This window comes from Python bivittatus, unplaced genomic scaffold (assembly GCF_059951505.1).
Source record: "Python bivittatus isolate LINGU-HERP-01145 unplaced genomic scaffold, Pbiv_v1 ctg000840_np1212, whole genome shotgun sequence".
In the NCBI taxonomy this organism is placed as follows: domain Eukaryota; kingdom Metazoa; phylum Chordata; class Lepidosauria; order Squamata; family Pythonidae; genus Python; species Python bivittatus.
In genome coordinates this window covers 21,813,475-21,829,883 of record NW_028277113.1, presented here as the reverse complement: position 1 = coordinate 21,829,883, position 16,409 = coordinate 21,813,475, and the positions used below count along the sequence as shown (strand labels likewise).

The 16,409-nt window shown below is 37.9% G+C and overlaps 1 protein-coding gene across 3 annotated transcripts in view; it reads left to right on the top strand.

The window, feature by feature from the left end:
• NFATC1 (nuclear factor of activated T cells 1) overlaps positions 1-16,409 on the top strand; it is a 145,104-nt gene that overhangs the window by 32,102 nt on the left and 96,593 nt on the right. For all 3 annotated transcript variants that reach the window (XM_007430175.4, XM_007430174.4, XM_025167897.2), the window contains exon 3: positions 9,878-10,037. In XM_007430175.4, coding sequence (XP_007430237.1) covers positions 9,878-10,037 — 160 coding nt within the window. The remainder of the gene's footprint in view (positions 1-9,877; positions 10,038-16,409) is intronic.

The window sequence follows — 16,409 nt, the reverse complement described above, 5'->3', positions numbered from 1 at the left end:
GCACACTGCAGCTGATGATTCTGTTCTTCAGCCCCATCAACCTAAGCTCCTATAATCAAATTATAATTTGATTAAATATACAGTGGTATCTCGGGTTACGAACGCCTCTGTTAACGAACCTTTCGGGTTACGACCAGCTCCGGCCGCAAAAATTTACCTCGGTTTGCAAACTCCGCCTCGGGGTACGAACAGGATACGTGGCCATTTTCCCTCCCGTGACACGGTCTGCGGCCATTTTTCCAGCCCTGACACGTGGTCCGCGGCCATTTTCCCCCCTGACACGTGGTCCGCGGCCATTTTTCCGCCCCTGACACGTGGTCCGCAGCCATTTTCCGCCTCTGACACGTGGTCCGTGGCCATTTTCCGCCCCTGACACGTCCGTGGCCATTTTTCCACCCGAAAAGTGGTCTGCGGCCATTTTTCCGCCCCTGACACGTGGTCCGCGGCCATTTTCCGCCCCTGACACATGGTCGTAGGGAGGGGGACTCTCCCTCCAAGCAATAGCCGCCTCCCTGTCCTCCACGCCAGAACGGATTAACGGTAATTACATTGAACCTTATGGGGAAATTTCCTTCGGGTTGCAACCAATTCGGGGTGCGTCCAGAGTCACGGAACAAATTAAGTTCGTAAACCGAGGTTCCACTGTATATTGCTGTTGGGTGTCCAGAGGGTAGGGATCAGAAAAGTCAAGATGGTGGGTACAATCAAAGCCCTTGCAAACACACCTCTTTAATGTGTGTTCCACGCATGTAAAAAAGAGGCAGGACTTTTATTATTTATTTATTTATTTTATTTTATTTAAGTATCAAATTTACATGCTGCGCATCTCACTATACAAGTGACTCTAGGTTTACAGATAAAAAATGATAAAAGCAATAAAAAAAATTATATATATATATATACACACACACACACACACACACACACACACATACATACATACATACAAGGTTAAAAGACAAGGGAAGCATCATTAAACCAGCAACCACCCCCAGTGCTGCGAGCCCCCGTTAGATCCCTTTGCTAGGTGGCAGAGCCAAGTCTTCATGCTCTTCTGGAAAGCCAGGAAAGTGTGGGCCAGCCTCACCTCAGGGAGCAAGATGTTCCACAGGGCGGGGGCATGTTGTGCCCACGATATTAATTTTTTTGCACACACACCTCCCTCCAGATGCCCTTATGTGAAACATCATGAAATCATGTAAAGTGGGTGAGGCTAAAGTTTTCATGGGGTGTAGACTTTTATGTTTTTGGAAGGGGTGGGTTTGTTGTTCCTTTTTTCAGGTGTATAAACCCTGCTTGAAGGTTTATATATTTCTGTTCTTTGCTTTTATCTGAAAAAAAAAAAGCAGGAAATCACACATTTGTGATTTGGTGAATTATTACCAATTTATAGAGGTGTGATTACTAGGTTTTGGGACATCAGAAAGGAAATGCATCCCACCCATTTTTAATGTATCAGACAATGCAATCTATTTTTAACTCACCCTTTTGAAGCATATGTGTATCTGTCCAGAACTGGCATGAAATCTATTTAAGGAAGGTGTGTAAATGTTCAGAACATAGCATTTCAAAGAAGTGAACCATATTGAATATATAAATACAATTTGCTTCCTTCAAATCTCATGGTACCCATCTGTTCCCATGCCTTATTCTTTTAGAACTTCCTAGATGCAGAGTATATGGAGAATAATATGAAATTCTCAGTTCAGAAAGTTATGATCATGAGTTCATGTGCATGGAGATGATGGTGTCTGTAATGCCAGAATGTGAGAAAATGTGTATCTCTAACATTTGCTTAGACTATAAAGCTTAAAATTGGGTTCAAAGAAAACTCAGAAGAAGATGTGGATTCTTGTGACAAGTTAAACATTCATTTTAAGGAGTTTGAGTTGCAAGTAATTTCCAGAACTCTAATGTAACTTTAAAGAAGAGAAAGATTACTCATAGCCTTCTTGCCTAAAGAAAGAGTTTTAAGCCACTTCCCCCAAATTTATGTTAGTTGAAAAAAATAATGTTTGTATATGAATTTAAACATCAGGGAAAATGTTATGGTGATTGAACACATATATCTCTATCATTCAGTAATTTACAGAGAAGTATTTTTCTTTTGTTGTTTTAAATATCACGTGGAATTAAAGTAAAAACAGCAATCCCCTGTGTGTTAATGAAAATAAAATGCATTCCGGTATTATGTGTATAATATTTTTCCACTGTTTTGCTTTTGTGTAAAAAAAAATGTTTCCTGATTTTTCCATGTGCTGTCATTAAATTGTGCTCCAGAATATCTAGAAGCTACTGTAAAAGTATGATTTCACCAATCTGATGCCTGGATCGAGCTTCCTTTAACCCATAAATTATTTTATGTATGTGGAGAAGCTGAATTGAGATGTCAGCACAATCATAAGATGCATGCTTGAAATTTAGTATTTAAATATCCTCCCAAAAGGTAGCCATTTGTCACAGTAAATCTGGAATCACTCCCTGCTTCTGGATTGTTTTTAAGTGTCTGCTCTGTTTCAAAGTCTAGGTTGAGTTCCAACAAATAATACAGATTTTGATATCCACCCTGTCATGAGGTTTATTTGCCAAAACTATTATATTACCTCCTTTGTCTTTTCCTGAAAGAAAGAAAAAATCTAAAAAGGGTGATTGGAAAATTCCTACATTAATAGTTGTTTTTTACAAAGATTCTGTGCTGATATGGATGATTACTTTAGCCAATATTTTTTGACGACAGCTATCTGTACTCAAAGACCATAGTTGGATATAAGGTTATGGATTGTTACAAATGCCTCATTCCCAACAACTTAGTGAACTAAGTGCTATTTGCACTTTATTCACGGGTAAGTGGCCCAGAGGCATTGAATTCCTTAGGAGGAGAGCAGTTTTATGGTAGCCAAAAATCAGGAGTCTGGTGGCACCTTATCCAACTAACACATTTTATTTATTACGAAAGCTTATTCCTCTGTATGACATGTGTTAGTCAGAAAAGGTGCTACCAGACCCTGCTGATTTTTTAATTCCTTAAGTAACCTGCTGAGTGTATCCATAATTACTTTTACAAGAGAAAACAATTTTAAAAAATTTTAGGCTAACTTGTTGCAGTGTTTCAAGCAGTTCACATTGTTATTCACAACAGAGTTTGTTTTCTGAGTTGTTAATTGGGCCCAACTATGATTTTAAAAAACTTGGAGAAGCTTCACGGTCACTCTATAGTCTACCCATTAATATGAAAGTGGCTTCAATGTTATGACCTGGGAAGAATACCAATTGTAGTCAATCAGTCCAATCTGAAAAAAGTTAGGGAAGGTACTGCCATCTAATTCTTCGGAGCCATAATACTCTGTGGATTCTCACTGCACATTTGGCATTTATATTCTGATTCTGGATAAATCCCAAACATCTGGGTGCTGTTTTTGCACAAAGGCCCACAGTTAAAGCCTTGTGTGTGGATGTATTTTCTGTGCATTTAATGTTCTGCTCTGTTTGCAATCAGGTAGCCTTTTATCTTGTATGCCAAGTTTTAGCATGTAGAAAATGTTTACAGCAGAACCAGGAGTTCATAAGGGAAGTATTGATACAAGCAGATTAATAGCCATGTGAATCATGCTGCTTCCAGCAAAATGGAATAACTTATCTAAACTTCTCCATCTATGATGGAAAATGCTCTTGAGGCAAATGATTACAGCTTAGTGAAGCAAAAGAGAAGCCGAAATATTTCAATAAGTCCTTCTTAGCTTTTGTTTAAGTGTCTTTGACACAGAATTGTTCAGCAGTGTAAGAGAAGTAAGTACAAGGATTTTATATGCCATAGAACTCTTAGTACAAAGTGTGTAATATAGAATTATAACTGTGATCTTACTTAGGAGCACCAGTCCTTAGAATTGCATGATCTTTCTCCTCTTTATAGGCAAGGGGAGGCGTTTTCATTTTCAATCTTACGTTGAATCAAAAGGCAAAGCATGATTTACAATTTGGAAAGACAAATGTCAAGCTCGGGATGATAATGTTGATGAATCACAAGTTCAACTAACAGAAATAAGCAAAGAAGACACACTATTAGATTTTTAAAAAATCTGAACCTGGAAATTTACTCTGAATGCCAGAGCTGGAGCTCTAATCTTTCTGCTCTGTAACTGGGAGATTATCAACATGAATGCATGTAAGGGAGAGCTGTGCAGAGAACTAGATTCAAAGGGGCAAAATGTGACGTGGAGTGCATATAGGCGTGCATGTGGCACCTGCCAGAAGCAACTTAAAGCAGCTGCATCTTTTCCTGGACCTGCATCTGATGCACAAACCTAGAAAAAGATGCATTTGGTTTAAGATGTTCACAACAGGTGCTACATGCATGCCCAAATTACATTTTAGCCTTCACATTCAGATTTCTGCATCATCATCATCATACATACGTACAGGTCATGCTATTTCTTTTGGGGGTAAACAACATTATGCAAGAAAGTGCAAAAAAGAATACAGAAGCAAACCTAATAAATGGCTGGAGATAGGAAAAAAGAAGAGAAAATCTAAATAGTACAAATCAACACATCTCCATACCTTTGTCCTTAAAACCATCCTTGCTCCACCATATCTATAACCATTTCAAGACAGTGCCTTTTTTCCCCTTTCATCTTTTTTTGAATATCTCATCAGCTCCATTCAACCACCACATTCTCAAGTTTCTCCTTTTTCACAACTCACTCTTCCTTCACATAATTATTTTGTGATTCAGTTCTTGTTCATTCTCTGTCTATTACCAAACCATCTCAAAATAAGTTTTTAACGCTCATCACTTGTTTGTGTATTCAGTCCACATTCTTTCAGCATCCATTCATTCTTGACCCCATCACTTTGTGTTTTACCACAGACACTCCTGAAGTAATCTATTCCTGCTGCATTCAATTTATTTTTATCTTTCTCCTGACATAGCTAGTTCTCATTTCCGTATAATGAAGTAGCTAGAAACGATCTTTCTTTCCCTTCTATAATTTAAGATGAGGGTGGAATTACTGTTCAATAACTGGGACTTGAAATCTGGGACTTGCCTGTTCTTTGCAAACAATCCAGAGATCTACCAATAGATATAGGACTTTCTTCTGCTCACTCCTTGTTTAGAGTCAGGAATAGAAGCTTTTCAAACTCTTTTCATATGAAGTTGAATCACACTGGGTCATGCTCTTCTCAACCAACCATGGATTCTAACTGGGTCTGAAACTGAGCCCCTGAAGATCTCTGCTGCTGCAAAAGGATGCTTTTTACAAGTTGGGTCTTAACACGTGGCACACAGGAGTATGGAATATATCCCTGAGATTTTTTTCTTGAAGAATCTGCAGTGCAGTATATAAGCTTTGAAGTTATTTTCATTATTATGTTTGCCATTAAAATATATTTACAGTATTTCATTACTGAAATTTTGGTGCCTTTTAAACTTCCAAGAAACTCATGAATTTCTACTCAGAATTAATTCTCAGTTGAGATCCATAGGACTTACTTCCATAAGAATAGATAGAAAATGCAGTTGTAATAATGACCATTTATCTACAGTATTTCCAATGGGATATTAAGAAATCTGATTTTTCTAGGGCCCTATTGATTTCTTGATGCCTAAGCTCAGCCCTGTGTTCCTTTCTCAGTGCAGGGACTGAACTATGGGAAAGGATAAATTGAAATGTCAATGAGAAGGTGCAAGCTATATTTCTCTTACCCATTGAAGAAATGAGATCTTTACCCCTCCCCATATCGCTGAGTACAAGGAAAATTTATTCCAGAGTCAGAAGATATTCCTTCTGCAGTTACAGAATGTATGTTAATTCAGAAACAGATGCTGATGAATTCAGTGTACTTTTAACAAGACCAGAGCATAAATGGATCTTCATATTGGATTGATATTCAGTTGGTTTAGTAGTATTTTGAATTTTGATTGAAGAACAGCTTATTTTATGACTCAGGTTTTATTAGGTATCTATAAGAAACAAAGTTACCCAACATTTCTCTGAATATTTGCTTCTCTCTCTGCATAGTACTGTGAGATCAGCTGTTCAAACATTCTTATTTACCATGAGAAAATGAACTGGCCAGTATGCCTTTACCAAAATCTCTGATATGTTGCTGTTCAGAAGCAAAGAATGTGCTTTCTTTTCATATTCGGTTGCATCATCTACAACAAATACAGTACCATTGGTGCTGAATCACATAGATGTGCTCGATGTAATCTTTTCAGAATGTGTTGGTTTTTCATGGTTGCAGTAAATGGGTATGTCTTCTATTCTCCTGTGCTTTCAACACATGGATTGGAGAGGGTCTTAAGAACACCACAGATAGCTGCTCTCAGAGTTGCTTAGTTCAAAAGTTCTTCCACATTTCATATAAGATGAAATAAACATTCAGCAGAATGGCCTGATCCCACAGGGTACAATGTACACCTCATCTGCCAGAAGGTTTTAGCAATGAGAACAACTTTCATGTTCCTGAAATAATCACAGCTGAGGGTATTTTATTGTTTGACATGGCTTACATGGAATTGCTTGTATCTTTCTTCCATTTTGCTAGCTCATTGGTTTATTCTACTGCCATTGTGTTAATTGGCATTTTTGGCTATTGCAGTAGTGGCTATCTTTATTTTGTTTAATTTTACATCTGTTTATCTTGTGCCTTCCCCTTCTCTCCCCTGTCAGAAAGCTTATAGTGAAATCATAGATCGTTGGATGGTGATCAACAATGTTTGTAATGTAGCTTGCAACTTTTTCTTAATAAACAGCATGTGAATTATCTACCCAGCTGAATTAAGTGAAAATCCCCCAGGCTCCTGAGCAACTAGAAAACCCACATTTTCATGAGGCAGAAGTCAGCAGGGGAGTGCAGTCAGTCCCAGTATAGGATGCTACATATGTTTCAATACATATTTACTTCGTTCATATGCCACATTTTAGATGTACTTTTAAAATACTTTACTGGGCTGGGCAGTGCTTCAGATTCCAAGGAAAAAATGTCTTCTCTCAGGAGCATACAGCCTCCAAGCCAAAGTGCTGCATTGCCATGATACTTAGATTGGGGTGGGGAGAAAGTCATTTAGGGTCAACTGATAGGCCTCTAAAAGATTTGTAGAGATGACTGAGGCTGTCTGACTCCCAAATGCTTGACAGTACCAACAATAAAATGACACAGTGTCTTGTCCTAAATGGTAGTGCTGAAACAAGGAAAGCTTCATATAAACCAGAGTGAATTTTTGTGTAGAAGGACTGAGCTCTATTCATTTCTCATATTCAAATCTAATCTCCAGTTCATGGACTCATTCTAGTTATTTCGTTCTAACTGAATATCTTCTGCATTAGTCTCCAGATGATGCATTTCAAGGTTCTTATATAAACAAAGATGGGCAGTACTGAAGTCTGCCCCTCCCTGAAGGATACCTGTTGAAGCCAATGAAGTTTAACTTAGTCATGTTAGGTCCAATTAATTTCAGTGGATCTACTCCAAATATGATTATCAATTTAGTGTTGTTGTTATTCATCCATGCTTACACTGGAATTTTAATTAAGTGTGAACTGTGTGGCTGTCTTATACAAAATCAGCAACTCTCTTTTTAATCAAGGTCTCTGGTACTGTTCTAAGATCTAAACAGAGATAATGAAGTCTGTATACATATGTTTAGGCATAAAGTCACACATATACACATATATAGATTTGTGAAGTTAAGTTTCCATTTTTAGTCTTTCTTTCTCTTTTAAAATTTAAAGCATTTGGGCCGTTTTGATGATTGATAGATTAGTGCTTTTAAGAAAGAAATACCATCCGCATGTCATAATCTGATATATATTTTGTCCTCTGAGGGGTGGGGGTGGAAGGAAGAAAAACCCATCATATATGAATTGGCTTAAGAATAGAAGCATCTGTTTTATAATATACAGTGATCATCAACAGGAGATATACAGCTGCTTTATATTATATAAATTATTGTGTAGTCAAGCGGGATTTCTCCAGATAATTATCCAGGAATGTTTCAAATGACGGCATATGTAACAAAGCAATGCATGAAGTGGGATGAATCTTTGTAATTTTCCAGTTCTGCTTAAAGAAGAAGTCTATATCAGTCACCTGTACATAGGCTACTAAATACAACATTCCCATGTGGCGTGGGAACAATGCAATCATGGATTGCACTGAAAAAAGAAAGACTGTGAAGAAGATTTTGGCTGTAGACCACAGCCACAGAAATCAGAAGTTTGTGGCATGTCTGAAGAGCAGAAAGACTTGTATGCTGTAAACATCAAACCTTTGACCTATAAAAGCTGAAATAGCTGGGGATCTTATTGTTGCAAGAACTGCTGATTCTCATATGAGATTGCCTTCTTCTTGTGATCCTTCTTAGAGTATGAGTAAGAGATAGAGCTTTCATAGTTGTGGCTCTTTGGTTGTGGAATATACTTTCCCCTCCATATGCTTGGTATCCTTTCTGGCAGTTTAGATCCTGGCTGAGAACACAGCTAGCTATGCAGGTTTTTGGACAAAATTGAAGATCTTTTAACTATGTAAGCTGATCTCCCCATGTTGAGTAAGGAGATGCTCAAATGACTGTGAATCCATCTCCCTACAATCTTGACATAGCATGGCTTCTGCTAGTGCATAGACTTTTGTTTACATTCAAATGAATGCATATGGAAACATGCTTCAGAACTTGATCAACCTAGCAAGCTTGGGAACCGAATAGGTGAGGTTGATCTGTGCTTAGAGCAGCACTGAAAAATCCAATTAATGTTATGTAGTGTTCTGTTGTGTATATTCACTGTTAGCTGCATATCCAGAGGGGATCCTCAGTGAAAGCTTCCCAATCTCCCACTACAGTATCTCTCTTGACAATCATGTAAAACTGGAGAATCTGTGGCCCTTCAGATGTTGGTGAATTACAGCTACCAGCATTCTCCACCACTGACCTTGTTGGTTGCTTGGTTAAAGCCACTGGGAGTTCTAGGTCAGCTACAACTGGAAAACTGAAGATTCCTACCCATCTGCCCAATAGATAGATTCATTAAGATATCCATGCAAATGAGTAGAGAATCATTGTTAATTGAAGTCAGTCAATATTTGGTTTCCATAGGGAGAGGAACACAACTTTGTTCAGACTAATTCAGGTTCAAATTGAATTATATTTTAATTAATTTAAATCATTTGATATTATCATTTTCCTTGTATTTAATGTTTTCTCCCTTTTATTACATAAAAAATAATAATTGGGCAACAATCGGGGAGCCACATCCAAGTCTTTGGGTCTTGTGTATGACCCTGGGCCTGCAAGTTGTTTGTTCCTGCCTGGTGATAAACACAGAATGATACAGTTTTAGCGGAAAGAGACCTTTTGTTGGGTCAATTTGTAGGCTGATTGGGATTTTCAAAAATCGTTAGTGGAAGAATTTTTATTGCTGACAAGGTTTGTTCAAAAGGTGAAGCTGGTTGAATACAAATTGAAGGAACTGAAATACTGATATTCCCCAAAGGCTATTTCTGTGCAAAATTGAATTTTAGGGGGGTTATTTTTCCACATCTTAGAATCCACCTTTATCTATTTTGATTAATGGGTTGATGTCTTAATGTATTGTATTTTTTATTATTTTTTAAGCCAAGCTAAAATGTTTTCCATTTTGTTTAAGCATCTGATAGCATTTGGCCTATCTAATCTGTGTCATCCATAAATCTTCATAAAATAACCATTACCTTTTAAATTACTTATGTCATACCATTATCTCCATTGATGAAATTTTAAATGTAAGATGGTGACGGATGATCTGCTAAAAGTGGCCTCTAAAGTAATAGTGCCAGATTTTTGTGGTTTATGATAGTAGAATGATTGTTAATATTTAATTCCTACTGTTCTCCATTACAGCCCATCCCTGCCTGCCTTGGATTGGCAATTGCCATCTCACTCAGGACCTTATGAACTTCGGATTGAAGTGCAGCCGAAGTCCCATCACCGAGCCCATTATGAGACGGAAGGGAGTCGAGGGGCTGTCAAGGCATCTGCTGGGGGACATCCAGTGGTGCAGGTAATAGCATTTTTCTTGGCAACGTGTGTATTTCTTTTAAAACCAACGTCCTTAATAAGGCAATTAAAATTATTTTATATTGAATGTAAGTATGTACTCTGTTGTGGTGGATGAAAAGGTTCTCATTTGCTCAATCACAGGCTTCAGAGGCCTGAATGTGCTCTATGGGTATTTCATATATTACGATGGGTAGGTTGGTTGCTCCTGGAATGCTTCAGAATAGGCATTATATAAAAGGTCTGACTATATGGCCAGCCTCTATGGTGTCAGTTCTTTGCAGAATCTGGTGTTTTCTTGTTGCTGTTTGCCACACTAGCCTGCTACCACTAAACAAACTATTGTCATGGAGGATCTCCTGTTTTCATCTGAGGCTTGGGGTACCAAGGAACTAGCCAAACTCGTGCTGAGACTCATGCCCCCTTATAATTCAGTGCAAGTAGCCTGGTCCATAACATTTATCCCTTTTCATTATGGTAATATGCAGAAATGTGCTCAGCAAAAACACTGTGATGCTTGCATACTGGATATTTAAGAAATACAGATAGAGATATGTATCCCTAACTGATTACTATTTGGTTGGATATCTGATATAAGAGTTCCATTGTTATGAGCTATTATTTCAAGTCAACCCATCTGCTGGCTTTAATCAGCCAAAAGAGCGAACACAAAATGCAACGTTAATTTTAGTTATCCAGGGGTTGGCATGTTTCTTTATTGTCATATCTCAGTTTAATAACCCAAGATAAACTGTAAACTAACTTTTGGCCATACTCATATTTGTATCCCACTTCCCATGCATGTACAACCTAGCAAGGCAATCGTCCATTCATTGTAGTTCACCACTTTTTCAAACCTAGGAAATTACAGTTAGTAATTTCAGAAGTCAGATGTTTAGTGATTTAAAGTTGGTTTAACAGCTATAGCTGTTAATCATAGTTTCCTTGTTATAGCAGACTTCCTAGTGCATTTGCTTCCACCATGAAGGGAAGCTTCATGAGGAGACTACATGTATTGTGAAACAGGTTGTTCATATTTTGGCAGATTAAGCTGAGAATATACTTGCTTAAATACATTCACTAAATGGATTTCCACTGGTGTTCTGAGCCAATTGCATCACATATTAAAGAAATTTCCCATTCCCTAAGATCACATTTTCAGCTCACACCTTCAGTAGGAGACCAGGGACAGACGCATAGGAGTCCACAAGGATGGGGAGACCTGTTGTGCAAATTACATACTCTGTCAGTCATGTCATGACCCAAATCATGTAATCCATTTTATTCGCAGAAGAATAGCACATCATGTGTGTTATCGTTATGGCTTCTGAGCGACTCTGGACAGAGTCATCTCCATTAGAGAAAGGCAAAGCTTTTATTAGATATTATTTATTAGATATTAGATGCTCTCAAATCCCCAACTGTAAATTCATTTCTGCCTCTTTTGGTGTTGTTTGCCAATTTAGATATATATACACAAACATAAGCATTCTTCCTGCTTCTACATTATACATTTTCAAATACATTCTTCTGTATATGCACTATTTGCAAGTGATATCCCTCAGATACATTTGGTATATACTTTTCCCAAATACATGCATGTTTAATAATATACAGATTTCTGCATGCGTGTTTTGAATGGCAAACCACGTAACAAACTTTGGGAAAGTGCTGATTTCAATGTATAAGTGCATTTTGATTCACTGTAAGGCATGAAGATAGGAGTTGGGGAAGATCATAAAAAAAAATTGAACCAAAAAAATCTCTTCCATTCCAGTTTCTATGGTGATGTCCTCCTGATAGAATTTCCTCTCCATAAATATCCATTGGGCATTGATTTCATTATACTTTTAGTATAAAATACTGGAGCCTTTAAAGAATTTATTATTTTTACTCCCTTTGTCTTTGGTTTTAAATTGAGAGTTGTATTTTTAAACATTAGGGTTATTGTTCATGTGATTGTTGCAAGTTCCATCATCTGAAAATAACTGAAAATTTCGAATTCAAGGAAGACATCCACCAGAACTTGCACCAGTCTTTTTACAATTTGATTTTACTAACATAATGTATTAGCATGAAATACTCTTAGCATGGTTCACTGTTTCAAAAGTGAAATTTGTACAATGCACTTGTTCTTTAGGATACATTTTGCTAGCTGCCTAGTGTGAGGAAATATACTGTAGATGGGAGGCATGAATTCACAGTGGCCAACTTGACATTTAAAATTTCCACTCAGTGATTGGAAAAAAACAAAATGCAGTGCCAACATTTAATTGGGTTAAATGTATCCAGGAACCCCCTTGCAATCTCTTTCTACGGTGCATGGAAATAAAATAAAACATGTGTGTTGTATATAGATAGAATTGTGGAAAAGAAAAAGGGAAAGTAAAAAAAATGTGGGAAGGAAAAAAAGAAAGCAGGATCTAGATCAGTGGAATGATGCAGAACTTTCTCCTGTTTTTCATATCCATGTGATAGATGAATTTGCTTCTTCTGTGTGAAATATAATAGGATTTTGAAGGGTTCCCTCCCCACCTATCCCCCATACTCTTTGCCTTATTCTTGGCAGGCTTGTCCTCTAGTAGTGAATGGTATCTGAACATTCACACCCTCTAGAGATGTGTCAGGAGTGACCCAGTTGGTCCAGCTGTACATGTAAAATTAAACCCCTCAAGGGATACCAACATGCAGACCTTCTGATGCATGCAATCATAGGCATTCTCTGAAAAAATAGGAAATCTGTAAACTGACAAAGAGCAGAACTCCAGAAGAAGGTGGTACTAAGACGGAAGCTGGAGCAAAGGGCTTAGCAGAACACAACAAATACCAGCTTCTCCTTCTGCAATATTATCAGAATAGTCTGTAGGGTTATGGAAGAAACAAGGTGGACAAAGAAATTCCAGACACACCACTGGTGATGATATCAAGCTCCTCATAGCTGGGCTACAAGGAGAAAGGAATCTAACCATGAAGACAGATCAGGGCTATATCATCATGGGTAGGTCCTCAGAGTAAGTCTGTGGCCACTTATGAGTGAGTATAAAGAAAAATATCATCAGAAATGTACCTTAACACAGGATTGGAGAGGCACTAAATTTTGCATCTGCTGTTCATTCCCTCTCTTGTTCTCTATTACAGCTGTTCCTATTTGTTTCCCATAATTTCTGTGTTGGTTCAATAGTTTTCAAGCTAGAATTATTCTCTTTCCCCACTCCTTTTCAATGTACAGTAGTATAATTCTGAACATGTTCAGGCTGAACATTTATGCCTAAATATCACCCTTCTAGTTGAAATAGTTGGGCTGTCCAATATAGTATTCTTGATATCATATTAGATGGACATGGTATCATTATATCTACTTAAGTGGAGCACTAATTCTCATTTGGTTCTTAGTTCAACTACCTCTCCTTCCCCAGAGTCATTGTACTGAGCTACCCCAGTAGTGCTATGATGGCTATCACCTGTTTACATGGAGGCACCTTTGGTACGTTATTCTTCAGAATGAAAGTACATGAAGTCACCTACACACTTAATGTAGTTTCATACTCCTACACATTTGCTCTTCACTTGTTTGAGTGTTTGGCTACCATAGCAGCCTCAAGTTATCATAAGGATTTCTAAATGCTTGAAGAGTGAGATGAGCTGACACACCTAGAAAGTGCTAAAAATGTTTGAGAATAGTGGCTAATCAAAGGTGGTGGTTAATTGGCCTGGTGAGGTAATGCTTGGCAAAGTATTTCATACCTTGTCTTATAAAGCAGTGTTACTAAACATAATCCTCTTCAGATATTCGGTTCTTCTCCTCTGCATTATTTCAAGGAAAAAGATCTTCTGTTCTGGGAATTTAAGATTTGGGGTTTCAAATCCTGCCCTCCCACTAACATCCTGTATAGCCTGAGGCAACTCATTTCATTTCTCTGTTGATATAAATGTAGAAAATATTTTCATGTTCATGTACTACGAGGTTTGTCAGCACAAGAGCACTGAGGCTTTGTACACAGGAAACAGAAGAGGAAGGAAAGGTAATCAAGGGTTAGAGCCAAAAAATCTCTCATTTCTTCAGTGCATAAAGAAACTTCCTTCTCAGTTTGTAGGCTCTTATTTTTAATATGGCATATTGAAGGGCCTTTCCACAACACTGTACTATACAGAAAGGAAAAGAGAGCAACTATTATGGTTGAAATATCCAGATTTGTGGACCAACAAGAGTGTTCTTCACCTGGCAGTAGCCCTAGGTCTTGACACTGCATGCCACACTCACTACAGAGATTGGCAGCAAGTGAATTGTGTGTACTTTTGTCAGTTGTGAATGCCCAATGGGAGAGCCTATTAACTGATAAGGAAGAAGTGTCCTTCCTCACCCAAATAATTACCTTTGAAATGGAGAGGTCAGCTTGCATTCAGCCATAGAGCAGACAAGGATTGAAAGTGAGGGGATAGACCTAGCTGCAAACAGTGTAACCAAGTGGCTGGAAGGGAGGCAGGAGGAGGGTGCTTACTGCTTCTTCTGCCTTTATGGCAAAAGTCCATAGCCATCCCTTTATTCACTGGGAACTTCAATGAATGAAAGAATGCTTCTGTTAGCAGAACTACTTTGGAGCCAGCTCTAAATTTATGAAAATTTAAGAAAATCCCACGAATTTAAATGAGGATGAAAGAGGCTTTGAAGTAATGTTCAAATATTTCCTTTCAGTTCAAATCCAGCTACTTACACATTTCTTCACCAGCCCTTTGGATGAAGTGGATGTCTATGCATATGCTGGCAACTTCCAGCAGAACCCTAACCTTTTTTGTCCCACCTACAGAGCAGACAGAGGAAAACTACAGGATCAGCATAGGCCATACAAGTCCATACTATAGGATATGCATTGCCTGTCTCCGGGTGCTTCCTTTGGGGTTCTAACTGAATCCTTGATACATCCCTTTTTGGGAAAGCTGTTATGTAAATCCCAAGACCAGGGCATCCACAGGGGAGGTGGATGTCAGAGTTGTCCAGATAGTGGCTATGATTGTGTGATTGATGCCCCACTCCTTTTTATGTGTGCTATGCATGTGGCACATGTAAAACCGGGCAGGGCTTTGATCCCATGGACATGGCCATCACCAAATATCCCTGCCCGAGTCACTCTTTCAATTATGATTATAGTATGTCTATTCCGTTTCCTAGTAGTGCTTATAACACTTGGGAAGCATGAATGAAACCATAACATTATTTAAAATACAGAAAGGACATGAGTTAATTTTTAGATGGAACCTGCTTTGTCTGCTTTCTCCCCCCTCCCCCAAAAAGGCTTTGGGAAATAACAAAAATCCATATACAAATATATACCAATTCTGATAAGACAGTAAATTGTAAATAAATATTTGCTCTATTTCTATTTTTAGTTTCTTTAAATTTAAAGAAAGTTGTAAAGTAGCAACTGAGAAGACTTGTTATACAGCCTAATTGTAAGAGATTAAAATATGTGAAGATTTGTCAATGTTTGCCATTAATTGTTTCCTAGGCATTATACATGTTTGTCAAAGATTTGGATGGAGAAATCATATTTGTGGGTATTTAAGGGATTTCTTTTACAATGTGTTTTGCCAGTTGAGTTAATTAGCATTGAAAGGCATTAGACAGAAAGGGAATTAACTCTTGGTTTATTGAAAATATATGAGGGAGTCACTGGATTGCACATATGCCAGCCTGCCCATCACAAAATATGTCTTCTACAGACCTCTAAAGTGGCCTGTGAAAGAATCAGATATATCTTTTGCGTGGAGAAACTTGGCATCAATTCATCTGTGTGTTCACATGGTGCCAAGTGCATAGCAGAAGGAAAAGTGATTAGTGTGTACCTCCTCATCTTTATGCACCTAGTCAGCATAACGCAACAAAGCATTCAGTGAGCTCTTTCAATATATAAGAGAATTTGAGTGACTTCCCCCAAAATTAAATCACTCGTTTGCCCCAGAAGCAATATGATCTTTTTCTTTAAGGGGTTCAGCAAATTCCAAAGAAATTTGGCACCGTGTCTCCACTGATTGTGCCACTGGTTCTTTTGGGGTTTGTGATACAGTGTTTTTCTCTGCTTTGGAAATGTGATCCCCATCTTATTTACTCAGTAGCAAGCCCTGTTGCGCTCATTGAGGCTCATTTTGACTTCATTTTGTTAAGCATTTGCTGTTACATAGAAGTTAGTAAAAATGAAAATCTTTTAGAAGCTTTACATTGAATTTTATATACTTTTATTAAGGTTTTTTTTAAAACAAAACTTAGAACAAAAGTTGGGGGGTTGTTTTGTTTTTTTAGAGCAATAGGTTGAAAAGTCACGCTGGCTAAATGGAACCTAGTAAATTTAGTGAAAACGATTAGACACCACAGCCAATGGAA